General features: G+C 35.9%; 3 protein-coding genes and 1 non-coding gene across 5 annotated transcripts; 2 read left to right on the forward strand and 2 right to left on the reverse strand.

Annotated features, from left to right (window-relative positions):
• The first annotated feature begins 214 nt into the window (after positions 1-214).
• Positions 215-5,431, forward strand: LOC113068518 (WD repeat-containing protein 20-like). 2 transcript variants are annotated; one of them, XM_026241248.1, is made up of 4 exons: positions 215-580; positions 1,626-1,808; positions 2,312-3,544; positions 4,522-5,431. In XM_026241248.1, the coding sequence occupies exons 1-4, from the start codon at positions 323-325 to the stop codon at positions 4,573-4,575; spliced, it is 1,728 nt and encodes a 575-aa protein (XP_026097033.1). In that variant the 5' UTR covers positions 215-322; the 3' UTR covers positions 4,576-5,431. The 2 variants fall into 2 exon arrangements, with proteins under 2 accessions (XP_026097033.1, XP_026097034.1); XM_026241249.1 differs by lacking the exon at positions 4,522-5,431 and having other exon boundaries at positions 218-580; positions 1,626-1,750; positions 2,312-2,450.
• A 1,959-nt stretch (positions 5,432-7,390) lies between these two features.
• Positions 7,391-11,323, reverse strand: LOC113068520 (alpha-1,6-mannosyl-glycoprotein 2-beta-N-acetylglucosaminyltransferase-like). The gene is made up of 2 exons (XM_026241250.1): positions 11,186-11,323; positions 7,391-9,169 (listed from the first exon to the last, which is right to left on the reverse strand). Exon 2 carries the CDS (start codon positions 8,959-8,961, stop codon positions 7,609-7,611), a length of 1,353 nt encoding a protein of 450 aa, XP_026097035.1. The 5' UTR covers positions 8,962-9,169; positions 11,186-11,323; the 3' UTR covers positions 7,391-7,608.
• Positions 11,324-11,972: 649 nt separating this feature from the next.
• LOC113068521 (40S ribosomal protein S29) lies at positions 11,973-13,576 on the forward strand. Its single transcript, XM_026241251.1, has 3 exons — positions 11,973-12,115; positions 13,261-13,360; positions 13,472-13,576. Exons 1-3 carry the CDS (start codon positions 12,054-12,056, stop codon positions 13,478-13,480), a joined length of 171 nt encoding a protein of 56 aa, XP_026097036.1. The 5' UTR covers positions 11,973-12,053; the 3' UTR covers positions 13,481-13,576.
• Positions 13,577-14,663: 1,087 nt separating this feature from the next.
• trnas-gcu (transfer RNA serine (anticodon GCU)) lies at positions 14,664-14,745 on the reverse strand. The gene has a single exon. It is a non-coding gene; the product is annotated as a tRNA-Ser (tRNA).
• Between the last annotated feature and the right edge of the window lie 13,131 nt (positions 14,746-27,876).

Raw genomic sequence — 27,876 nt, forward strand, 5'->3', positions numbered from 1 at the left:
AATAAATAAATTAATTAATTAAAAATTAAACTGTAAAAACGAACTGAAATCCGTCATTTTTTTGATTAATTTTGTCCAGAAGGCATTATAAAAAAAGAATATTTTTATTTTATTTTAAATATATATTTTACAAATTCAAATAGCCATATTGCATATTTTCGCCTTTTTATTCATTTCAAATTGTTTTTATAATGCTACGATCGAACAGTGTTTTCTTCTGTATCTTCTCTCACTTGACTCGCGTGAACGCGCAGCGCTGTCGTACTCGCGCAGAGGAGGAGAGGGCGCGCGCATGCTCGTGCACGAGGCGGAATGAACGCTAATGTGGAAGATGGCGTCGGAGGGAGGTGGGAAGGAGTCGAACGAAATTAAAACTCAGTTCAGCACACGGGAGGGCGTTTATAAACTCCTGCCGAACTCCGAGTACAGCCGACCGAACCGCGTGTCGTTCAACTCGCAGGGCTCGAACCCGGTGAAAGTCTCGTTCGTGAACGTGAACGACCAATCCGGTAACGGCGAGAGAATCTGTTTCAATGTGGGCCGGGAGCTTTACTTTTACATTTATAAAGGCGTCAGGAAGGTAACTACATGGTGACAGCTCCTGGGACACTTTCGTCCGCTTTAAATTAGTTTATGTCAATAAAACCTAGACATGCATGTGCAAAAACCAATGTGCATTGGCCAAGAAAAGGGTTAGAGTGTGCAATGTGTGTAAAGAATGTTTACAACCCAAGTTCCATGTAAATGGAATATAAAACAGTCGCTGATTTCGAGCAGATCGAGATTTACGCATGCGGTTAAAGTGGGATGTTATAACTTAGTGCTAATACACTTTGCAATAGTTTGTAGACATTGCTTTGGAGCAGATCTAGAGTTATGTATACTGTTTGAGGCTTGCATTATGTTGCGAACATAGGCTGTATAAAAACAGGGTTGCGAAGAATGATAGTTGTGTTTACAATCAAAATCAGTGGGTAACATGTATTATGTTGTATAAATACTGTTTAAAGCACAGTTTATGTGCTAATGCATCCTCAGATTTTAAGTTATGCATGAGGTTTTTTAATGTGCAACCTGTTGCATTAAATTAACAAAGGCTTTTGAGTGTAAACTTTTGTGTTGCAATACGATTGACATGTAAATGCATCCAAAATATCCTATGCATTCTGATTATGGGATAATCTGGGATTATGCGTAAAGTTAAGGTGGTTTACCAAATGCATTATTTACACTTTCAAAGTTCAGTGCATATACTAATGCATATTAGAATATAATATTCACTGATTTTTGAACAGACTTACATTTAATTTACCGGGGTTCCTCAGGGCTCAGTGCTTGGACCACTTCTCTTCTTCATCTACATGTACAGCAACACCGAGTACTTATTAGAAATAATTGATAAAACCTTGCATAAATCATTGTCATTTAATGGGACACTAAATGCATTCATATTTCAAACATGGATTGACATCTAGGTGTTCGTCAATTGCCAGAACTGATAGCTATGTTTATATATACATGTGTTTATTAATTGATCAGTCAGATAGATTGCACAGCATGCTCTCTTTAGCCTAAGATCATGCATATGAAGATGTTAAATTGCTGCTTATTTCTGATTTCACCAGGCCGCTGACTTGAGCAAACCTGTAGACAAGCGGATGTATAAGGGAACACTTCCCACGTGTCACGACTCTAACGTGCTGACCGCCACAGCGGAGAGCGTCTCGCTGCTCGTGGGCTTCTCTACAGGGCAAGTACAGCTCATTGACCCCATCAAAAAGGAAACCAGCAAACTTTTTAATGAAGATGTGAGTCCTGAACTTGATTCTAGGAACTTCTTTGTTTGTTTATTGCTAATTGTGACGTCAGAGATCTGGACTAGGTGTGGTCTTTGGGTTTCTGACTGAAAATTACATTACATTTTAAATTAAGTAATTTAAGTTTTTTATGTTAAAGAAGATAAGCTTTATTTCTGCATAAATTAAAAAAATAATTTATATATTTTATAAAAAAAAAAAAAAAAAATATATATATATATATATATATATTATAAAATATTATTTTAAAGATGCCAAATTTGAATGTCTTTATTATAAATTCTTATTATTTTTAATTTTCAAAATTAAATCAGAACGAATAAATAAAATAAAAATATTTTATTTGATAAAAATGTAATATATTTAGGACCATTACGATTTTTTTATAATTTTTTTTTATTTGTATAGTTTGCAACAACAATTAAATGTATTTTTGCACCGTTTTTGCATCTTTTGTAATTATGTCTCTCTTTTTTGTTTCTGTTTTATAACAGAGACTAATTGAGAAGTCCCTGGTGACGTGTTTAAAGTGGGTCCCGGGTTCAGAGCAACTGTTCCTGGTGTCTCACAGCAGCGGATGTTTGTACCTGTACAATGTGGAGCACACCTGTGGAACGACTCCGCCGCATTACCAGCTCCTGAAGCAGGGCGAGAGCTACGCCGTTCACACCAACAAGAGCAAATCGGCCCGCAATCCTCTCCTCCGCTGGACGGTGGGCGAAGGCGCGGTCAACGAGTTTGCCTTCTCGCCCGACGGGAAGTTTCTGGCGTGCGCCGGTCAGGACGGCTTCCTGCGGGTGTTTTGCTTCGACACGGCAGAACTGCAAGGCAGCATGAAGAGCTACTTCGGCGGGCTCCTGTGCGTTTGCTGGAGCCCCGACGGACGTTACATAGTGACCGGTGGGGAAGACGACCTCGTGACGGTCTGGTCGTTTTCGGACTCCCGGGTTATCGCTCGCGGACGAGGGCACAAGTCGTGGGTGAGCGTCGTGGCGTTCGATCATTGCATCACTAGCGTTCAAGACTGCGAAGAATTCTGCGCGAGCGACGAAGACTTCCAGGACCAGGTGCAAGTTAACGGAAGTCGCGAACGAGCAAATAGCGCGCAATCTAGACTATCCAATAGGAACTCTACGGATGGACGCGGCGTTAGCGTGACGTACCGGTTTGGCTCGGTCGGTCAGGACACCCAGTTATGCTTATGGGACCTTACAGAAGACATCCTGTTTCCGTTATCCAGAACCAGGACTCTTACGAACGCAATGAGCGGGGAAACCGGAACTATTTCTAACGGAAACAATAGCATGAATTCTCCTTTACCGCGGTCGAATAGTTTGCCACACTCGTCAGGCAGCAGCCCGAGCAGCAAAGCCGCCAACAGCATCGTAGAAAGCGTCAACAAATTCGCAACGTTAGCGTTGCACGAAATGCGTAAGGAGCCGACTCAGGAAAAGGAGCACAAACGCAATCACAGCATAAGCTACATCAGCAACAAGAGCAGCGACAAGCTCAACCAGATCATCGGCGCGCGAGCGGCTAAAACGCAGGCCGCTAAGACGCTAGGAACGAGCTGGTGTCCGCGCATGGAGGAAATCCCGCTGCTGGAGCCGCTGGTTTGTAAGAAAATCTCCCAGGAGAGACTCACTGTGCTGATCTTCCTCGAGGACTGTCTGGTCACCGCCTGTCAGGAGGGATTCGTTTGCACCTGGGCACGACCTGGAAAAGCGGTGAGTGTAGCGACTGCTCACTGCAAGTGAATGGGTGCCGTCAGACGAGAGTCTAATAAAAACATCCAAATAATCCACAGTCCATCAGTGAACATCTGTAGAAGACAAAACCTGAAACACATCCAGCATTAAGATGATTTTAACTCAAACACATAGAGTCTATAATCCAGAATAACACTTCCTCCAGTGAAAAAGTGTTCTGGTCTGAATCAGGAGAGAAATCTGCACAGATCAAGCAGCGTTTAAACAGATCTAAACTAATCTGTGAGAGACGACAGCAGATGCACTTTTCACTGGAGGAAGTGTTATTATGGATTATAGACTCTATGTGTTTGAGTTAAAATCATCTTAATGCTGGAAGTGTTTGGACTCTCATTCTGACGGCACCCATTCACATCCATTGGTGAGCAAGTGATGCAATTTCTCCAAATCTGACGAAGAAACAAACTCATGTACAACCTGGATGAACTGAGGATGAGCACATTTTTAGCTAATTGCTAGGGTCTTCAATTTTTTTTTAAATCACTTTTTAGTGTGCATTTGTGTTGTATTAGAGTTATGAGTTCTTCTGCTCATCGAAGCTGCTTTTATTTGATCAAAAATACATTAAAATTTGTGAAATAGTTTTTTAATGTAAAACATCTGTTTTCTGTGTGAATCTGTGTTAAAGTGTAATTTATTTCTGTGATGCTCCGCTGTATTTTCAGCATCATTCCTCCAGTCTTCAGTGTCACATGATCTTCAGAAATCAGAAGAATATGATCATTTACTGCTCAAGAAACATTTCTACATTGTTAGCAATGTTAAAAACATTAATATTTTAGTAGAAAGTGTGATGCAGTTTATTTTTCAGGATTCACAGATTAAAGAACAGCATTTATTTGAAATAGAAATCTTTTGCATCATTATAAATGTTCTTTACCGTCACTTTTGATCAATTTAATGCATCCTTAACACTTTTTTTTTTGTCTCTTTAGGGCCTGTTGTTGTCCCAAAACCCAGCCAACTCTCCCGGCGGGACGGTCGTATAACCGGAATCCAAAATCAGCAAAAAATATGTATTTTGCATAAACAAATTAAGCCATTAAATTTTATGCATTATTTTCAATTAAACATGTTTTCAGCCAAACTCTTAATTACTGTGATGCAATATATTGTGAAGTACGACCGAAAGTACCATGAGTTTAATTAAAAGCTGAATAACTGGATGGTTTTCACTACTGTATTACGTGAATGTTTTTCACGTTTCAAGAAGCTTGTCATAAATACAATGAAAACGAATGTTTATTTGGGGGAAATATTTTGTCCTCGGCAGGTTTTGAGAATCATTTGCACTAAATAATTAGGATCATGTTTGGAGCCATAAAAGACTCCCTGTAAATGTAACTTGTGAGCATTTATTTTAATGTTGTTTCAAAGGAAACCGATTATTGTACAATGTGTAAATATTGTAAATTACAGATTTATGACCGAATAATCACACAAAATAGAAAACAGTTGTATTTCTAATGAAGAGGAGTATATATATGTATAAATTGATCTTAAATAAGCCTATGTTTGACTCGTGTTTCATTATCAGATGGTTTGAACATAATGACTTTGTGCAGTTTTTTATATAATTTGGTGTTAAAGATTGTAAATGTCTCCGGGATCCAATCCTTGCTTTCTTGTAATCAGCAGGTTTTAAATTAGATTGTATAATTTCACATTTTTAAGAAAGAACAGAACAGTCCACAAACATTTAGTTCCAGTAAAAATGCATTGCACATTTTTTTTTTTCATTCATTTCTGCATCATAAACTTCGGATGCATTCACATCTTCAAATCTGGTCCCGCCTGTCATTTGCATTCTGATTAATTACTAATTAAATACTAATTGGCATTGAACTAGTATATGCATGGTGAGTAATTCGTCTTGTTATGAGTCTTAAAGGTCAAATTTAGACAACCAGGGGTGCGTTCTCCAAAAGCATCGTCATTTCCAATTGAACTCTATTGGGAACAACAGAACTTGCGACCATATTGGTTTAGGAAAATGCACTCCAAGTAGATATTTCCCTCTGAAAGTGCTTAAAATCCTGTTCTCCAAGCCTATAATCAGGATCAGAAGGAACTTATTGACTGTTAGAGCGTTTTCTTGAACTGAAAATCTGCAGAAGAGATTCAAACGTGGTACAAGTGTTAAACAGAGCTATTCGAATTATTCAATTAAGTCAAAATATTTAATGCAAAAGGGCAAGGGTGTAAAACATGGACACCATTTCTTTTATTATTTAAAGGGATAGTACACAAAAGAAGGTATGTTGAAGAATGTTTCAGCCTGTTCAGTTACAGCCAATGACGTCCAAAACAACCGGCACCCATTGACTTTCATTGCAAAAAAAAAAAAAAAAAAAAAGGCAATTAATTTTTATTTTTATTTTTTTTCACTGAAGACATTTTTTTGGGTTCGCATGGTTCATGACAAACCGAGAATAAAATATATCAAATTATATACTATTTATTTTTATTTTGTAATTTAGTTGTTTTGTTATTTTTATAAAATTATAAAATTTAAGTATCCCTATATATATTTCTATATATTTTATTTCCATTAATGATTTTTTTTATTTAAATAATATTATTTTTGAATGGTTTTGAGTCTTCAATAAAATAAGGTTTGCAACAATAGGGTTATTATTGCAAACCTTATTTTATTGAAGACTCAAAACATTACATTCAATATATTATTGTTGTCACAAACTACAGCTCCAAAGGTTACTTTCTCACTTTCTTAAATCTGAAAATCATCTGAGAGCCTGTGTAAATAGGACAACGCATCTATAAGTTGATGAGGAGTGTGAGAAACTCAATGCAATTTTAATGTCTTGCAAAAGCTTCAAAACCAATCTAATACTGCAACACGTTCAATACGAAGCACAACCTTACACCTTACAAATTAAGCAAATAAAAAATAGTTCATCTGCATATCAAAAATAGCCGTTGTTTTAGCATAACCGTAAACAGAAGGTGGATTTATGATTAAAAGTACACTTGTTTGTAGCGCTGTTACAGTGTTGGGGAAAGTTACTTTTAAAAGTAATGCATTACAATGTTACATTACTCCCTAAAAAAAGTAACTAATTATGTTACTTAGTTACTTTTTATGGAAAGTAATGCGTTACATTACTTTGACGTTACTTTTTAAATATGAGCAGGGCTTGATTGTTTTTAATATAAGAAGTTATATTTATAGCAAATATAAAAGCCCTTCAACACCAAAAAGTGCAATGAATAAACCTCAGGCTGAAGGAAAAGTAAATTTGCGTCTGTAAACACAATAGAAGAAGGTTCGACACTCTTCAGCAATAAAAAAAACAAAACAATGAAGCACAATTGTGAGTTTATTTTAAAGTAATTTTAGCTTATTATTATGGTTGAACTGGATCATCAAAGGTTACATTAGTAAATGAAATGGGATTAGATACATTTGTTATTTGACATATTTAATTATTGCAGGTTGTGTCTTTTTCTGAGTTTGCATTTCACTTTTTTAATACTAAATTTCTTTTAAAATTAATGCATATTCATTGAGTTTAGAACTACATCATGTTCAGACAGCGCCTTTCTGTAAGTGGCGTTACTTTTTTGAAAATGTAACTTAGATATTTTGTTGTAAATTAAAAAGTAATGCATTACTTTACTAGTAACTTGGAAAAAGTAATCTGATTATGCAACTTGTGTTACTTGTAATGCGTTACCCCCAACACTGGCGCTGTATATACACACACACACACACACACACCCATAATTATAAGAAAGTTCATTCTTTTGCAGATCATTAAAATCATACGTAAAAACGTCGTCTTCAAAGTGGCACAAAAAAGCTATTTAATAGTAGATATATGACAACAATAAACTTATTTTTCAGTGATAATACTTCAATGATGCTCATAATCACCAAATTCAAACGTCACATACTTTTTTTTTTATTTGGAATATCTCAATAAAACAGGCAATTTGAAGAAATAGTCCGTATAGAACTCTTAAAGGCTTTCGTTAGAGGATGCAAAAACAATACAAAGTCACTGCAATCGAAGGTAGCTCTTGCAGAGTTCGTGGTCCCTGATGTCTCCCCAACCTCCGTTTTTGACGTGCGGAGCCACTCCTTTGGCTCCGGAAGCTGGGAGTCTCTTGGTAATGAGCAGCTGTTTGGGGAACAACTGGTTCTTGCTGCTATGGAGGATGTTCTCGATCTTGGTCTTCTGGCTGGAGGGCATGCAAGCCGACTGCTTGTGGTGCATGCCGCAGTCTCCGGCGTGGAAGATGCGCGGCGCTTCGCAAACCATGACCTTCAGGAACGAGGGCAAGCAGGTCACGGTCAGGTGCTGCAATGACCAATCCCAGTTATAGTCGTCGTAGGTACAGAAGGCATCGGTGCATCTGAGGAGTTTCTGGTAGGTATCTCTGTCCAGCGCCATTCCCATGTTATGCTCGGTGGACTTCCATGCCTTCACTTCTACTTTATTGGCTTTGCTGGAGTATCCGACGTGTCCGTAGCTTCCCAGAGACAAGATGTCGCAGTCGGGACACTGCTCTTTCTTGAGGGACACCATGTGTTTGAGTAGATGGTAGAAGTCGGGAGCGAGGTAGTGGTCCTCCTCGATGAGCAATAAGAGTCCTTGGTGCTCTTTCAAGACTCGGACTCGATCCCAAACGAAGTGTAGCTTCCACCACCAATGGTGTTTGGTCTGCGAGAACTTGGCTTCCCGATAGTGTCCGAAGGAGTCTGGGTACTCTGCGTTTAAGCAGCCTAGGGTTAAGGCGTCTTTCTTGGGAATGTCTCGAGGGCAATCTTTGGGGTCGTTCCCGGGGAACTCTTGAGGATAGAGTTGGATGCTGAAGGGGAAGAATATCTGAAGGACCAAGCAGAAGTCGACGGACGCGACTATCCGGTTGATTTCCGGCGACCAGAAGTCGTGGCTGAATATCAGCAAGACGTTCTCGATTCCTTTCGATTTCCTTAAGCTTTCCACTAAGAGGCGTAGGTATTCGGGACGGTTGTGGACTTGGACGACGACGACTAGGTCGTCCTTCTGGCGCGTGGAACGAAACTTCTCCTCGTTTCTTAGCGTCTGGTCGAAGTTGAGTTGAAAGACGATTCCTCTGTACACCAGAGTTGTGTTGTCCGTTTCAGATTTGGCAACTGGTTGTTGTTTTTCCGGAAGTGTTTCGTTGATAGTTTTACGTGTTACTGGGATCGTGACGTGTATTTGTTCTTGACCACCAATGCTACTCCGTTTCCCCGTTTCCGGCTCTTTGGAAAACACGGCGGCGCTCGCCTTCTTCGGTTTCCCGCTATTCCAGAAGCCGAATCCACAGATGGCCACCACTAGAGTCAGGATTACCACCTTTCGCTTGTAAATTCGGAATCTCATGATAGGCAGTCGCCTCGCGGGACGGTCGGAGACACGATTCGGGAGACGAGGACGGCAGGTTTGCGATGCCAAAAAGCTCTGCGTCAGCAGATTGGGAACGAATCGTTATCATAGAAAATGCAGCTTATTCTTGGTCCTCTAATTCTGGAATGTAATCGAATGACGGCGTTTCCCATAAGGCATTTTTCTTAGTGTCGCCTTTTAAAACCTGAGGAAAATAAGTGGATAGAATGATTTCAATTAGCATTGTTTACGTTATTTATTTTTTGCAAACTAAACGAACTTACGAAGCATGTTAATATTCATTGTAAGCAATGGAGTTTTAGTAGCTACACCCCCAAAAACTAAAAAAGTATTTTAGGACTAAATTTAAGATTAATGTATTTAAATTGCATATAAAATTTACATATATTTGGATAACACAATTTCAACAAACACATAAACTTAATGTCATGCTATTTTGTCAGATTTATCCAGTTTATTTTTTACTTTTTAACATAAAAAATTTATTTTATTAATGAGTTTATTCGAATTGTGTAGAATCAAACTCAATTTATTCACTGTAAAAACTATGACATTTATGCAGTTAAAATATATGAACATTGTTGAAATATAGCTAGCTAAATATAGCCATCCAAATGGATGGAAATTATATATGCATCTTAAATTTAGGCCTAAATTTAAAAAATGCATCTGAAAGGAATCCAAATCATTTACGTAAAATGCCAAAGTATAAATAAATATAGCTCAACGCTTACTCAAACAAAAGCATTTAGTTCTCTTGAAACTCCTCTTAATGCAACCTATTGTTAGATCATTTTTATGATCGAACACAAAATGCTGGATGATTGTATTTCAAATGCAGATGAGATTAATAGTACAGTATTACTATAAAAATGTGGCCCTGGATTCAACTAAAGTATAAACTCACAGGAGTCCAGACCTAATTACTAGTCTCAGTGGATTTAACCTGAACAGCCACTAATTAGAAGACTAGAACAGTGATAGTACAGATAATACAAAAATAATGTTCCCAATACAAAGAAACCATCCACAACATTCTGTTAATGTAAAAAGCTTCAACATGCAACACTCATGGCGTGAGATGCAAAACAACAACAACAGCGTGATGCTACACAGTGGACAGTGATCTAATGCATGCATGCATATTTAAAAATATGCCAAGGAGCTTTAATTTCAGGTTGCTAACGAGAATAAGAAGCAGCATCTAAAAACTGGCTTCTACTCAATAACTAGATATTTGTAAATTATAAATTGCATGGTGCAAGGTCCTTCTGAATCCAGTTGTGAAAGTAATAATGATAATACATTTTATTTATAATGCACTTTATATTTCAACAAAAGACCAAAGTGCTACACACACACACACACACACACACACACACACGCACAAAGTACTCAAGTATTCTTCTAATAAACTGATTGTTTAATATCTGTACCTATTTCAATCAGATCATATATTAAAAAAAATGCAAAAAAGTGCAATCTACTGGAACGTTGATGCTTCCAACATAACAGTCTTCTGATTAAATGAATGCATTACTGTACAGATTATCATAACATTTATTTAAACTAATAATACTAAAGCAGTACTGCATTTATACCGCAATCTGCACTGAATCACCAGTACAAACAATCCCTATTTATTACAGATTTGTCGTGATCGGTGTGCTTTTAGCAGGTCAATGCATTGGTATTTTTAGGACCAAAAGCAGCAGTTCTATGAATAAACCTGCGGGAATACATGCATGTGCACGCGCATAGAGACACAATATTGGGGGAACGCGACCATGTTTACGCCACATTTGCATGACTGTCGACTAATGCAACTCTAGAGCTTAATAAAAGTGAGAAAGTGCAAAAATATGCACAGGCTAAAGTAAAAAAAAAAAGGAATATGAAGCCAGCACGCAGGCATTCATTGCAGCTGCATGCTAAAGCGAGCAGCGGCGCGAGACAGAAAAAGCATTAAAGCCAAAAACATGCCATTGCACACATCACAAACTGTATTGCTTTTTTGATATTACTCGTTTTGGATGACACTTAATCGAAGCACGCGCGTGCATACCGCTGTGTGTATTTTGGTGATGCACTGGAGCACTGGTTAGCTTTGCTGCTATCGCTTCTTAAAGCGGAATATTAAAGAGCTGCCGCAGTCGGATCCACACGAAACACAGAATCACAAAGAGAATCAAAGCCTCACCGCAGGTGCACGCATGTATGGCGGCTGTCATGTCCACATAAAAGCGCATTTTAATTGAAAGCGCGTGTCATGCTCCGCGCGGAACCAGAGGCTCCCACAGTTTCGTCAGACCCCCTGGGGGCTGCGTGACGTCACGTCTCACACACCAGTCTCGTTTTATGGTTAAAGAAACACTGGAAAAGTTCAAGTGCAAGAAACAAAGCTCATTTTGTGATAATACTGATTGTTTCCAGATAGTACACACACGTCTGCCAGAAGTCTGTTAAAGATCTGGAAAGCGTCTGATGGCACAAGTACATCACGTCTATTTGACTGTATCTGCAAGACATATATTTTTAGTGTTTGTGCAACCTTTCCTATCAGGTGCCAAACAGACGTTTAGAAGATGACTTTAAAAGGATACTCCTCCCTTAAATGAAAATGTTATTAATAATTACATATTTCAGCAAATATATGTTGGCTATATTTGAAAATATTTTTAAAAAATAATAAATTATTTGCCATATGGGTTTATAATAAATAAAGTTATTGGAAATAAAGTGGCTTAAATTAACTTGTTAAATTATGAGCATATAGAGACAAAAGTAACTAAATCTGGGTTTTAATCAGCACGTTTACATGTGTGTAGATGAACACAGAGTGTTAAACACATCATATTATACATTAGACTATTTAGAACTATTCATTTAAAATGATATTACACTCATTGTTTTTGTTTTTATTTATGTTATGCACCACTCGACCGCTGAAGGGCGCCGTCGTCCGTGGTGACGCAGGAAGCGCCGAGTACCGCAGAAGGAGAACGTCTTTTTTGGCGCCTGCGCAGAAGCGCTTCTTCCTTTTCTTCATCCCGATCGAGAGAGACGAGATGGGCCATCAGCAGCTCTACTGGAGTCACCCGAGAAAATACGGCCAGGGATCCCGATCCTGGTCAGTTCTGCTTCTGTTGCGTGTTTAATGTGAAGGGGCTGTGAACGCGCGCTTGTGCGGCGTCGCGTGTCTGTTTAACGCGTCTGAATGTGAAGCACATGGAGAAGATGCGCGGAAACATGGCGCGCCGGAACATATTCAACTATTCTACTTCCAGTCCGACGACTTTAATAGAAATGTGCAACTTTTATAGTGCCTCCCGTGTGTTTAGAGGAGTAGCGTTAGTTCACTTCCAGGATAGAAATGTACTGATATTTTACTCCGTGTCTTTCATGTCTTCAGTCGCGAAGAAATTAAGGTTTCTGAGGAAATATTCCAGGATTTTTCTTTATATAATGGATTCAACGGGCTGAGGATCAACTTAAAAAAAAAAACTCTACACGTTCCCAGTCGAGCTATTAAAGCTTTTAACTAGCGATACGATCAATCATTTCTTAAAATAATTAGAGAAATTATGTAGTTTTTAAACCGCGAATGCTTATCGCATTACGTAGTGACGTTGGAAGTATCACGCGTGACGTGGACGGAAGTACCGTCCCATTGTTTACAAAACGAATATGCAAAGAAAGTACAAAAACAAAGATCGAACAACGAAGTCGGACTATTTCGAAGTTTGAGAAGAGAGACTGGCTTTTAGTGCTTCTTACAACGTGATTACGTCATAACCTGAAACGTTTTCCTCAATAACCTTAATTTCTTCGAGATTTCTTCGCATCTGAAGAATACTCCGAAGCAGTTATTCAGCCTCAAGTTGTTTTGAACATGTATGCATATCTATCTTCCACTGAACATAAAATATATTTTGAAGAAAATTGACGAAAAACAATTCCTCCGTAAAGTGAGGGAATAAAAATACTCTGGCGACCATAAAGTGAATTAAATGACAATTTTCATTTTGGGGTGAACTATCCCTTTAAATTAAAGTGTGTAATATCTGATAATCGTGACATTACAGTTTGAAGTTGAGTTGCATATAAACAATTGATAAAGTAATTTAACAAAATTGGTGTTCGTTAAAGCATTTCAGATATTAAGGCTCATAAGAGGTGCTTATTAAAGTAGTTAAATATCTTTTAAATATGTTTTGGCTGTATTTAGTCATGTTTCAATGTGCATTTCTAAGCTGTTCTTTCATGTTTCTCCAGCCGGGTTTGCTCAAACAGACACGGTCTGATCCGTAAGTACGGACTGAACATGTGCCGCCAGTGCTTCAGACAGTACGCTAAAGATATCGGCTTCGTCAAGGCAAGTGTTCATGCATTTTAAGTGCATTTGAGTTCTGCATTTCTGTTTGTTAACTTTAAGATGCATCAAAAAACTCAAACCTAACTCTTCTTCTCTGACTTTGTTTTCCAGCTGGATTAAACTTCGCTGGACTTCCAGGATGTGGAGTCGAAGACACCGACCTGATGTCATGAAGTTCCTTTAGAACAGTCAATAAACATGCTTAGTTTCTGTTCAGAAGTTGCATCGAGTCTTTCTTCCTCATTTGGGAGTGTTGAGAGACGTTTGAAGTCCATAAACTGATGCGTTATAGATTCTAATCTCCCACAAATTTCATAAGCATTTAATGGAAAACACTTAAACATGGTTTTGGAAAGTAGTTGAAATAAAGAGGAGTTATGATTTGGTCGCAGACTTTTTAGCTGTAATCATTTTAATAAATTAAAATCCTAAACCTGACAAAGTTATGTGTAAACCTCACCAATTTTATATATATACAGTTAAAAACAGAACTTGAGCTGTCGAAGACATCAGTGTGGAACCAGGACAAGTGTTAAAGCACTTGGTTTCCACCTGTATTAACATAAGAACAATAGGAATTAAGTAGATAAATAACTAAACTCATGAACTATTGAATTATAATACAGACGTACATCAGAAATGACTCCAGTACTGAGCTAATAAGATGTTTGCTTTAATGTGTGCCTTGTATGTGGTTTTTAATATGTGATAGTAATGTCTATGTGGTTATTATAGTATATTATAGTGTAGTATGCTGTATTTTTTAATATATATATATATATATATTTTTTTTTAAATACACTGTGCATTTCCAAAGTTTTAGATCACCAAGATTCTTAATGTGTTTTAAAACCGAGGTATCTTCTGATCAAGGCTACATTTATTTGATCATAAAAACAGTGATGTGACATATTATTACCATTTAAAATACTAGTTTTCTATTTTAATGTACTTTAAAATGTAATGAGATCATGATTCTTCAGAAATTATAATATGCTGATTTATAATGGTTGCTTTATATATATAAGAAATGCTTTTATTCAACAAGGATGTGTTTAATAATACAGATTTATATTGTTAGGAAACATTTCTATCTTAAATAAATACTGTTCATTTAAACTTTTTTCTTCAAAGAATAAATTCATATTTTCAATAAATTAAAAAAACATTTTCATGATTTCTGAAGATCACGTGACTGGAGTAATGATGCTGAAAATACAGCGGAGCATCACAGAATTACTTTAAATGGTAATCGAACACACAGTAACCATAGCAACAGTGATTGATTACACCTAAAAAGTGTCGACGAGGATGGGATTCGAACCCACGCGTGCAGAGCACAATGGATTAGCAGTCCATCGCCTTAACCACTCGGCCACCTCGTCTTGGCTTCGCTTCACCTTCATGATTGGTTGAAGAACCAAGCAAGCAACGCCCTGAGCTATTTAATATTCATGAAGAACGCCTCCACTTGGGCGGAGTTTTATTTCTAAATTCCAATCATACTGGCTACACATCCTTCATGTTTAAATAATTAGACATAAACATAATAAAGAGTTCAAAATGACGTCAAATCTACCAAAACATATTACATTCTAATATATGTAGCCCATTAATAAGTCAGAAATGAATAACACCAAATCTTTCTCAAATGGGAATTTATCAGAAACATTTTGTTTGAAAGCGACCATGTTTGTAAATCTGCTGTTTGACACTAGATGGCAGAAGCCTAAAGCATTTGAAGACTTCACCACTTTTCATTATAACTGTAAAAACAGAGTCAATTTCATAAAGTAGCCTTCGTAAAACCGAGCAGTCGACTCTGGCTTCTAAAGCACATGACGAATGGGTTAAAAACGGGTTTATATCCGCCTCCAGACACACAATAATACCGGTTTAAGGTTAAAAGCAGTGGTTTTACCTTTAGGTTTACAGCTGCCATCAGCTCAACAGTTTTATCATCCAAACAACCCAAACTATGACCTACAGGAGAACGATCTGAAGCCGTCATGGATATATATATACAGTAAGGGATATTAATGGATGGCTGCTGGCCTTTAATGCTCTGCTTTAGGCTGTAAAATGAAAGCGAAGCCTCTTCCAGTCGTGTAACCCTTGGCTTGCCAGCTGTTTCCAAGATAACAGGATGTTTCAGATGCTGCAGGTTGGCATGGAAACATGGATGCTCATGAAGATACACTTGTTCATCACAGCCTTAGCCTCTGGGTGCGACCTTTGAACTTATCTTTTTTTTTCACACTAGCTTCACATGATTTCATGATGATGTGATAATAATAATTCTGGGGAAAACACTTGCCCGAGTTAGATGAGGATTCAGCAAATAATAGATGTGACGCCTTTATATGTTATAATTTTAAAATGTTTACTGTTTTTTTGCATTAATAAAAGATTTGCACATGAAATCATCCAGTGTGACATTATTTTCTTGACAATCATCCACCCCTCCAAAATGAGAAAAAAAAAAAATTAAAATATTTTTATTTTTATATATTTCATTATTCATTCATTTTTTGGGGAAATTCTTAATGGTGAATATTTTAATACAGCATTTTCTTTCTCTGTTTCAATAATATATATATATATATTTGAATACTTTAATACAATTCTTCCACTTAAATTGGTATAAATTAATGGCAATATAACAAATTATTACTTTGAATTAATATTTAACAGTTATAAAAAATAATTATATATATAATAAAAATAAGTTTTTTTGTTCAGTTAATACTGTAATTGTAATTCATTTAGCAGCAAAAAATAAAACTGCAGATGTTTTTTTTCTTAAATATTAAATATTTGCATATGAAGTGCAATTGATAAATAAGTATAATTAAAGGCAGTATGACAAATTAATAGCATTTAGCATTTTAACAGTGATAAATAATATCGGTATATATTGTATATAAATGTGTTTTTACAGAAATACAAATATTTATATGTTCATTATATAAATATGTATTTTTTTTCTGGTAATTAAATGTTTATTTGTAAGAAAATGAGTTATATATATATATACAATACAAATTTAATTTAATTTAATTTTTTATATAAATAATTGTAATTCTTCTGATTTTGGGGTGAAGTATGAGGTTTGGTGAGATTAACTCTTTAATTATGATTGTATCCCAGATTATAATGTTGTTTAATTATAGAAACAGTGATCATTGGCAGTTCCTGTGGTGTGTTCGGTTGCTAGGGTATTATGGGTGTTGCTAGGTTGTTAGTAGAAAGTGTCTTCTTGTCTGGTGTGAATAGATCTGGGATCTCCTGTTCTATATATAAATATATACATGGCTTGGGTTCCTCCTCTTCTGTGCATCTGTGGGTTTGCACCGGTTTCAGTCCCGGTCGTGTGCTGAGGAGGCGCTCGTGCACCACACACATCTTCAGGATATCTTCAGAGTGAGCTGAAGTTGAAAGCCCTCTGTTAAAAGACACATGCAAATAGGAGAAGTTAAGACGGTCAGATGAGATGGAGCTAATTAAATATTCCAAACCATTTGAAGTGCACAGCACGGTTCGCACACAGCGCATCAAGCTCTGTGTGTGTGAGCTGCATGTTCTTATGTGTATTTCAGGAACAGTGTTCAGGGTAACGGGTCAGATCTGAGATCTTTAAACACAGAAGCTGTAACAGATGCTGGATGTGGAGTGATGGAGTCATTCATCAAGCTCAGGTATTACGGGTCTGCAGTGATGGTGTCATCTGTACTTAATTCACTCACGGAGCCGAGTTCAGATCCCCATATCTCTGAGTCTCAACCATATAGGGACTTACAAATGAAGATAACAAATGAAAAGTTTGTTAGGAAACAACACCCAAAAGGATATTAAGAATATCTTTACTATTTCTTGAGTTATAGGCATGCGAACATTGGGAAAAGAGTGTTTTGGCACTCAATATGTTCTGTTCTATGCAACTGTTTTAATAGAAGGAAACAAGATACAGTTCTAATTTCAACGTTATTTGTTCTTGAGATGTTTTTCTTTAAATGCAATTAATATCAGCTGTATGCAAAGCAACCCACGTTTGTTTTTGACTTCTGAAAACGTGTACAATTTGCACATGAAGCCATATTGAGATCCCCATATCTCTGGAACCGAAGCATATAAGGCTTTAAAAGTTGACATATGAAAGAAAAAGTATGTTTAGAACCAACATCAAAAAGGATATTGATATATAAATTAATAATTCTTGAGTTACAGGCACATACATTTGGGAGAAAATGCAAAAAAAGTGCTTTTTCCCATAGTTGGACAGTCACTGTTGTCATATAATGCAACAAATATTGATAAAGTCAACAGATTTTATTAATCGAGCTTCCAATCTCTGTGTAAAAATAAGATCTCTAATATCATATTTACCCTCCGGTATTTTAGCTCTGAATCTCAGGTGAAAATTGTCATTTTCACACCCTTCTTCAAAATCGTGTATTATTCAGTGAATAACCATCCATGACATTTAATATTTAGGCTTTCTTCAATATTCATGTGTTTCTTCCACCAGAAAGCTGGAGATTACTGGTTAAGTTAGTTAGTCGTTGTTAATTCACTAATATACTCACAGCTGAATTAAATGAAGCATCCTGTAAGATACAAGAGTCTTTCGTGAGCTGTGTGGTCTCTTCTGAACGCTGAGGGGAAGCTGAATCACTCTCAAGTGCAGAAAGATCAAGGAGTGACATTTAACATCATGCAACGAGTCAATCACAGCGACCCTCTTTAGTCGACTCTGGACCGGAGGTTTGGATCATCTCCAAACGGTTTGGGGTTGTAGGTCAGGGATACTAAATAAAGTCCGGTCCGCTAACACAATCAGGCTTTTCAGTTCAGTTGCTTCCGTTCGCACCCGCACTGAAGTGAGCAATCTGATGCAACGTTTATTTGTAAAAAAAATTCTTAAGTATGACGTATGCATGAATTGTTATTTCTTGTCATTAGTTGCATGCTAGCCCCCGATGTAAAAATTTTATTTTTATATATTTATATGCATTCCCTCAAACTCATGACCTGCTTAACTGTTAAACTAGTTTTATTAATGCATTTGTGCATTTTACAGGTTTGGGTCGTAAAAAAAAACTGGAAGATGAACATTTGAAGCACTCTTTGATTTCCAATCAACAAACTGAGTTTGTTGTAATCATAAAACTGAAAAATCTGTTAAATGATATGTAAGATATTCACATATGATGTGAAATTGATAAAAGTTTTACATTGTTAGTTCTAGTTTACAATTGCATGTTAACCTTACTGTAAGCATTAACATTAAAGCATTTGTCAGCTTTTATTCAAGGCAGCTTGCAATGCACTTAAAGTCTGCTTCATGCATTTCCTTTGCTGTAATCTTAACTTTTTAACTTAAATATGATTTGCATATAAGGAGCACTTGATATATGCTTCGTGTATATTATTAGTCTTAGCTAACAATTGCATGTTAATCTTATTGTAAACATATTATTTTCATGCTTTTATTCAAGGAAACTTGCATTGCACTTAAGGTTTACGTCATGCTAAGATTTGTCTCATGCATTCCCTGTGAATCAAACTCATGACTTTGGCATTTTTAGTGCCATGCTCAGTTGTTTAAATTACATTTTGACTCGTTTTATGAATGCATTTGTGCATTTACAGTTACTACACTCTGGAAAACTCACATTACAAACATGCAGAAGATTGTCTGATAACATAGATGGCATATAATATGGCAGATCTTTATATTTATATTCCCATAACTACTGTAAATCCTGTTCACAGTATGGTGCAAGCACTGAATAAGATCGTTCTTCAGTGAACATAAATCTGAGTTGATAGCAATGGCAGACACACTATCACTTTTAATAAACAATATTTCTCTGAATCTTGCCCTCAGCTACAGTAGGGCTCTCAAACTGAGCTGCTTCTGGGGTTCAGCGAGCTTCGAGACGAGCGTATGATAGACAAGAAAGCCGACTTATATTCAGCTGGCTGAAATGAAAAGCTGCCCTTTTCTCTCTGTCAGACCGAATCAGTTTGAACTGCGCTCACTTACTCGATCAGTCGCTCCTCGTTTCCAACAGACAAACTGAGCGGGGCAAATGGAAAAGGTCTTCATTCGTGCGAAAAACCCAGAGGTTTAGTTTGAATACGAACGCACGGGTGCGATGAGGAGCGACAGGTTCGCTTCGAGAAGTTTGACCATTAATATCTTCAAGATATTTGAACAAACAAAATCTCATGAAGATTTGGATGAGTTTGTGTCTTCATCAGATCTGGAGAAATGTAGCATTGCATCACTTGCTCAATGTAAGTGAATGGGTGCCGTCAGAATGAGAGTCCAGACTGCTGAGACTGCTTCTCCAGATGTTCACTGATGGACTGTGGATTATTGTGATGTTTTTATCAGCTCTCATTCTGACGGCACCCATTCACTTTCACATGTTCTGGAAAACGTACATGCAAAATCAATGCAGTTCTCATTTACGTTTCAGATTGATGCTACATGACACACAAAAGCCAGCAGTCAACAATATCTAGTTATGCAAGAATAGGATGTTGATTGTTTAATGGGAGTGTTGTTCCAAAAGCCAAGAAGGAGGTGGATCCAGGAACGTGTTCAGCTCGGCGTCGGATGTTCATCACAGAATCAGAGTCTACAAACCTCTCAGCGTCATGAAGCGCAGGGTGATTAGCCCATCGAGAAGCACAAAGAGCTGATCTGCCCGGTGCCCGTGGCCTTGCATCTCCTGCGACGATAATAACGCTGAAGGACCAGAGATGTGTGGAACGAGTGGTGAAGCAGGATCTGGAGTGCGCTGTAGGTGGGTTTTTAACTTCGACAACTAACATATGTTTGAATCTGGCCTGGATCTCTCTCTCTTTCGCTTGACGAGTGGTTAAACTGTCGGTGAGTCATCATTTGTAACCCCGGCTCAATAAACGAGCGGATGAGCTGTCGTTCCTCATGCATTTGAATTGCTAATGGGCTGGCGTTGAGAATCTGCGTATGAGCCAGCACTGAGAGTGAAACTAACTCACAGCAGCAACGCTACAAACTTGATACATTTTATTTGAATAGCATGACAGTTAATGTATCGTTTAAAGCACGGTTAATCAAAACTAAATAAATAAATTATATATATATATATCAATCCCTGTGGAGTCCAAAACTAAAATTACTATAAAAAAAGAACATTTTTGTTATTTGAAAAATATATAAATAAATAAACTGGAGTAAACCATAAAATATTTTTATTTCAGCTGCCAAACCAATATTTATCATTTAATTAAGTTTAAATTGGTGCATTGAAATAAAAAAAATAAAAACAAAATAAAACTGAAATAAAACATTTACATGAACTATACAGACTGTATATATATATATATATATATATATATATATATATATATATATATACCACAAATGACAAAGACATAGCTAAATTAATAAAACTTTAAATAGAAAAAAAAAATTAAATAGAAAAATAAAAACTGATTCGAAATATTAATAAAAGCTCTCAGCTATGCTAAAATTACACTGCTTTTAAAAGACACTGAGACAAAAATTAATATTATTTCCATACTGTACAGTACAGTTGTACTGTAAAATAAAGTTATTATATCATTAAATACTTCATTAAATAGTTTTATCAATTATAATAATACTAGTTAAGTCATTTTATAGTCATACAGATAAAATCACTAAATTGTGGTCATTTGTGGCTATTATTCATTCATATATTACATTATTCTACAACATTTTGTATTTGTAATTAAATTATTGTTTGTAGTAACTTAATATCACATTTTAATCATGCTGATTTTTGGAGAAAAACTGAAATGGCACTCTTCGTGTGACATTGATTAAATACATAAAATGATATAAATATAAACATTTTCTAACCCCCATATCTTGAATTTTGTGATTATTCTCATGCATTCATAAATGCATTTGAATACACCGAATAATGCAGTGAAAGAACGCACTCAAAATGCACTGTTCACTAGTATGACTTCATCATGTAACTTTACATTAGCGTAGATGCATGCACTTTTTAGGCACAATTTGTTTAGTTTTTGAATATACTTGATACTGTTAAAAGGCACATCTTTAAAACAAAAAATACGAGCGATCCCGCTACGAACTCCCGAACTGATTCAAATGATTCGCGAACCCTCTACGAACTCCCGAACTGATTCAAATGATTCGCGATCCCCAAACGGACTCAAATGATTCGCGAACCCGCTTTGAACTCCCGAACCGACTCAAATGATTCGCGAACCCTCTACGAACTCCCGAACTGATTCAAATGATTCGCGATCCCCAAACGGACTCAAATGATTCGCGAACCCGCTTTGAACTCCCGAACTGACTCAAATGATTCGCGAACCCGCTTTGAACTCCCGAACTGACTCAAATGATTCGGGAACCCGCTACGAACTGCCGAACTGATTCAAATGATTCGCGATCCCCGGACTGACTCAAATGATTCGCGATCCCGCTACGAGCTCCCGAACCGACTCAAAAAATGATTCGCGATCCCGCTACGAACTCCCGAACTGATTCAAATGTTTCGTGACCCCGAACTGACTCAAATGATTCCCGATCCCGCTACGAACTCCCGAACTGATTCAAATGAAGTCTTGAGGCTTAAAAAAAATGTGTATTTCTATATTTTGTTTAATCACTATATTAAACACACTAGAAGTTTGTTTTTCTATTAAAATAATCAATGATTGTTTTTTGTGCTCTGTGAATTGCAGGAGGTTGCATTAATGTTATATTCAGAGCTGCTTTTGGCCAAACATCAATCACAGAGAAAACTGCAGCGCTCACAGCTTTAGTGAAGGAGATTTTGGACATTGAACATAACTGCACATGATAGAGGTCAGTCAACAAGAGCAGACTGATCTGATCTGGACTGAAATGACTGCAGACGCAGGGGAAAAATTAATCAGCAACACGTGTTGGATACGACCAACATCTGGATCTCCTCAGTGTCTTGTGAATGATGTATAGCTGGAAATATAATGAAAATATGCTTTATATTGTAGAATAGACACTATATTTGCATAATCGTATGGGGATAGATGATGCATTGTGCTTCATCTTATTTGGTTATTTATTTATTTATTTTTATTTATACTTTTCACATAATGTTAACTTAAATCAAATAAAAAAATCTTTTTAACAAGATTTTTCATTCATAGTTTGAAGTATTAAAATAACTAAAACTAAGAGTGAAACAATAAAATGTACTTTAATAAAGTGAGTCAACGTTCCTTTGTTACTAAAATTCGACATTTATGAATTAGTAATGGATCTATATTTAATAAATAACTACATTATGTATCTGCTTAATACGTAGCTAAATAATAAATTTTTTAACAAGTAATTAATTAGTTAGCTTATTTATTTTGCAAGTAACAAAATAATTAATTTCATGAACTAATTTATAATTTTTTATAATAAGTAACTCAATTGTTTATTTATTAAGTAACTAATTTATTTCATAAGTAACTAAATTCTTTAATGTATAGCTAAGTTATTTATTTATTTATTTATTTAATAATTAACTGAATTAGTTGTTTATACAATTATTTATTTGATAAGCAACTATTCTTAGTTAATTTAGTTAGTTATTGAGTTAATTATTTATTCTATACTTTAGATCCAGAATTCTATAATATTTTCTTCTTATTTTGGAGCTTCAGGCCCCTTTGCTTTCATTATATGGAAAAGAGCGGCTGTGTGAATATTAAAGAGATGCTAATTTGAAAGGTGTTTTTACACAAACTAACTCTGATGCAAACATGGCTCTTCACCAGCAGCTCTACAGTGAAAGCATCTTAAATGCACAACGAGCGTCAGGTAAAGCGACAGACATTATTCATGTATGGAAACATTGGATTTCATTTACTTTCCAATTAATGAAGCATGAATTATTCAGCAGAAATGAAGCTGGAGGTGTTTCACTGAATCGTGCGAGAGCTCAGCTGCTCGCTAACGCCATAATGATCCGGAGACCTTCTAAGGTCATGACCCGAACAACTGGAGTCATTAATCCGGCTGAAGCTCGGTGTGTTTCCTCCCTGATGTTGTAGTTCATTATAACGTGAAAAATGAGTCCGCAGCACCTCCTGTTTTTCTCACTTAATTTGTCAGATTGTAAAGACGTTTCATGTAAAGCTGCGATCCTGGGCATCAAACACATCAGACGCTGGAGGCCTGAGAAAAAATAAAATACATTTGTTATATTGTGAGCTTGAGTGTTTTAAGGGTCACAAAGCGATTAAAGACAGTTTTGTTATTGGCAGTGGTCTATCCATATACTGTACGTGAGGATTCGCTAGTGTAATAGCCTTTAAGTTTAATTTGGATCGTAGTGGATATACATGGATTTATGGATATAAATTCATACAACAAGTTTTTTTTTTAAATGAATAGTTCCTCAAAAAAATGAAAATGTGCTGAAAATGTGCTCACTCTCAGGCCATCCGAGATTGGGATGAGTTTGTTTCTTGATCAGATATTGAGAAATTGCATCACTTGCTCAGTAACGGAAGTGAATGGGTGCCGTCAGAATGAGAGTTCATACAGCTGATAAAAACATCCCAATAATCCACAGCACTCCAGTCCATCAGTGAACATCTGGAGAAGACAAAACCTGAAACACATCCAGCATTAAGATGATTTTAACTCAAATACATAGAGTCTATAATCCATAATAACACTTTCTTCCAGATGTTAACTGCCTCTCATTCTGACGGCACCCATTCACTGCAGAGCATCCATTGCTGAGTGATTTGTTAGGCTATAATGTTATATTTTGAGATTGTTAGTCAAATAATCTTAAATCATGGTTGTAGGCAATGAATTTCAGTTGATTTCCTGAAAGCAGGCGAGTTGTTTACTCTGTTATACGCTTGTAGATTGTAGAAATAAAGCAATTGTGCATGCGCAGCACAGATGCTTGAACTGTATAATTGATAAATAACGACATATTTAATACTCTGAGTGCAGCTCTTACGGGATGTAATATTTCTCTGATTCTGAATGTTTTTGATAGCGGATGCGAGGCAGTTTACTGATTTTAATCTCCAATATAAAAATGATTCATACAGAATTTTAATTATGTTTTCTCACGAGAGAGTTATGATGTAATGCAGGACATCAAAGAGTGAATCAGATGCTGGTTCTCCAATAAGAAATATATCGTAAAAGTGTGTTAAAAATATTTGCATAAAATGTAAAAAAATGTCATGAAATCTAAATCTATAGGGGTGAGGTTTCTAAGCAACAAACTTCTTGCTACTGGGGTTCCTCAGGGCTCAGTGCTTGGACCGCTTCTCTTCTCTATCTACGTGTAATCATTAAGATCTGTCATTCAGAAGCATGGCTTTTTTTATCACTGCAATGCTGATGACACTCAACTTCTCATATATATATTGATTCATTTGTGATTTATTTTTTATGCTCTGAACAAAATAAAGGCGGGAAGAAAGTCGCTTTGAGTTCTCATTAAAAGATAACATTTATGAGTACATGTAGATGAACTCATATATTGCAGAACTAATAAGAGTATTTAGTGTTTAATGAGCCAAGAAACCTAGTACTTTGTGTACAATTCACAACTGTGAATGTGTATTGTGATGCTTTTATCAGCTGTTTGGACTCTCGTTCTGACGGCACCCAGTCACTTGCAGTGAACAAGTGATGCAATGCATTTCTATAAACCTGATGTGGAACCAAACTAACCCTGACCTCAGATGACCATTTTGGAGTGAACTACTACTTTAAAGTGTTAAAAGTAGTGTTTTATTTATTAAATATGTTTACAAATCTGACCAGTTTGCTTCTTCATGTGTCTTTATTTGACATGCCTCCAAATAGGAAAGCGTTTGTGTGCGTTCATCACACAAACACGATCATTAAGACTTGACTGAAGGCTGGAAAAGTGCAAGTCTGCACCGCTGGGAGAAATCCAAAGCTTTTAATTAGACCATACACTTGCTAGCGCTCAAACACATGCATTATCTCAGAAGAGGGTGGATTTGGATGCTGCATCTTCTCTTGATTTATTTATTTTTTCAATGACTTGATGCATTTTCTGGCACCTGTTGAAATATGCTCTTAGATCGTCTCTCTGTGGCTTCATCAGCCTCGATGGCTTCTCTTGGCAGTGTTTGATTTTCAGCTGTGTGTTTTACGTGTTGTTATCAGCCTTTCAGTGTAAAACAAGAGTCCATCACCATCTGTAGTTGCACTTACAGTCCATTTTCCACACTGGAAACACCACAGCTGAGCTTATTCAGGCATCGTTTACTGAGAGTTATCTCTCATCATTTGCAGTTTGCAGGGGGGTTTCTTCTGAAAATGTGGTTTGTTTTGAATTAGCCCTGTTATAATAAGCATATCCATTGTCTGCTGTGTAGTTTACATCAGTGTTATTGTAGTATCAAGATACTGGTATAGTTTTTATACATTGAATTTGCTTTTATTTTTAATATTTTCTGTTTTCATTTGAAATTTTAGTAATTTCTTTATTATTAGTTTCAGTTTTTTATTATTTAAAATGTTGTATATGTTAATAAATGTTTTGATTTAAGTTAAGCTCTAGTTATTTTAGTATATATAAATGAAAATCAAAAATGTCTAACCTAAATTTTACTGTTAAAAAATAAATAATAATAATAATAATTAGCAATCTCCTAGTAGCAGTCAGTATTTACTTATTATTATTTTTTTTTTTTGCATAATCCACATATTATTCTTCTTCTTATTATTATTGTTTATATTCCACAGCTTATCAGATTTATTATTAACTAAAACTAAAACTATAAACTAAAACTAAAATATTTAATCAAAAACCTCAGATAAAAAAAACCTTAGATAAAATTACTAAATGGAAATAAAATAAAGTAAAACTTTAAGTAAAACTCAGATGAAAAATAATTAATAAATAATAAATAAATAAATAATAAATTAAAGCTTTTTTTGTATATTCAAAATATTGATATTTATAATACTATAATAGTATATGAGACACTGCAGCACACTGAAGTACACTAGGCCATGTCTTTCTTTACTCACTATTTGATCCTAAAGATGTCTTAATTGTGTAAAAAGTCCTTTTCTTTCTTTCTTTTTTAATTATGAATGTTATGCATTTGGCAGATGTTTTTATTCAATGCAACTTGTATTGCATATCTGGTAATACGGTATATACAGTAGATTGCATTAATGCATGCATTCTCTAAGAACATTTCTGTTGTTTGTTTGCACTTCAGGAATGTGTGTGTGTGTGTGTGTGTGTGTGTGATCAGGTCAGTGTAGATGTGCTGGTTTGGGCAGTGTTCACTACTCTAAGGGATCATTCTGTTCCTAACCAGATAATTAATTCACAGCATGCGCGGCGGTGGATGGGACGCTTTAATCTCCCTGAGATGTCATTGTGTTTGTGTAACTAACAATGCTAAATCTTCATTCGCCACACATAAATAAATGAATTAACTTGAGGAGGGGAAGTAAACTGTCTCCAGAGCTTCTAAAAACCTTACAGAAATACCAATCAGATCCCTGGGCATCACAGGTTTTTGCCACCGCTGTGAGAATAATACAGATGATTAAGATGCACAGAGCAGCAGAAATTCAAGGCAAACATCTCTGCAGATTCGACTGAAGAACAAGACCCTGCACAACAGTCACTGCTCCATTTTAAGGGCGACAGACTGATATATTAACCACAATAATGGTCAATATAGAGAGCTGTGAGTTTCCATTAATGCATGTTTTGAATGCATAAACGGGTCAAATGTTAGGCAATGCAACGCAATGTTTGACAAATGTGTAAATGAACTAAACAAATTGGTGCACACTGTAAAATAAAGATTACTGGAATACAGATTTAATTATGTTCTCTTCATTGTTATTTGCCATTTCTTAATAATTAATTGTAAATTTACAATCAGTCTCATAGTGAATTGTTTCTACACCAGTTTATTTGTGTACTGATGAACTTTAATTGTAATTATTTAAAAATACATATAATTTCTTAATAAAACAGATTATTGGCATACATTTTACAAGAATATAGTACTTCAGTTTTTATACATAAAGGTACATTGAATTCAATGTGTTACTTGCACTGCAGTTTCTTTTTGTAATTATATGTGAAACTTTTTCTTTGTGAAAATTATTAAATGTAATTTTGTTACAAGTTGACTAAAATATTTTTTAATCTTTTTCTAAACGAAGGATTTACTTTAAAACAGTTTTCACTTGCTTACATTTTTTTGTAAAGAAATGGCAAGTAATGCATTTAATTTAACAATACATTTTTAAGTAAAAACTTAAATATTTTCTTGCAAAATGTTCTCTTATGATCTTCATGTATAACTTTGAGAAGTGTTTACATTTTAAATGGCAACTGTTGTTGTTTAAAAATAAAAAAATTAATAATAATAATAATAAAGAAAAATCTCCCAAAACAGCTGGTTTGTGGTTAGCAGTATCAAGC

The sequence above is a fragment of the Carassius auratus genome, linkage group LG45M (assembly GCF_003368295.1).
Source record: "Carassius auratus strain Wakin linkage group LG45M, ASM336829v1, whole genome shotgun sequence".
Lineage (NCBI taxonomy): Eukaryota > Metazoa > Chordata > Actinopteri > Cypriniformes > Cyprinidae > Carassius > Carassius auratus.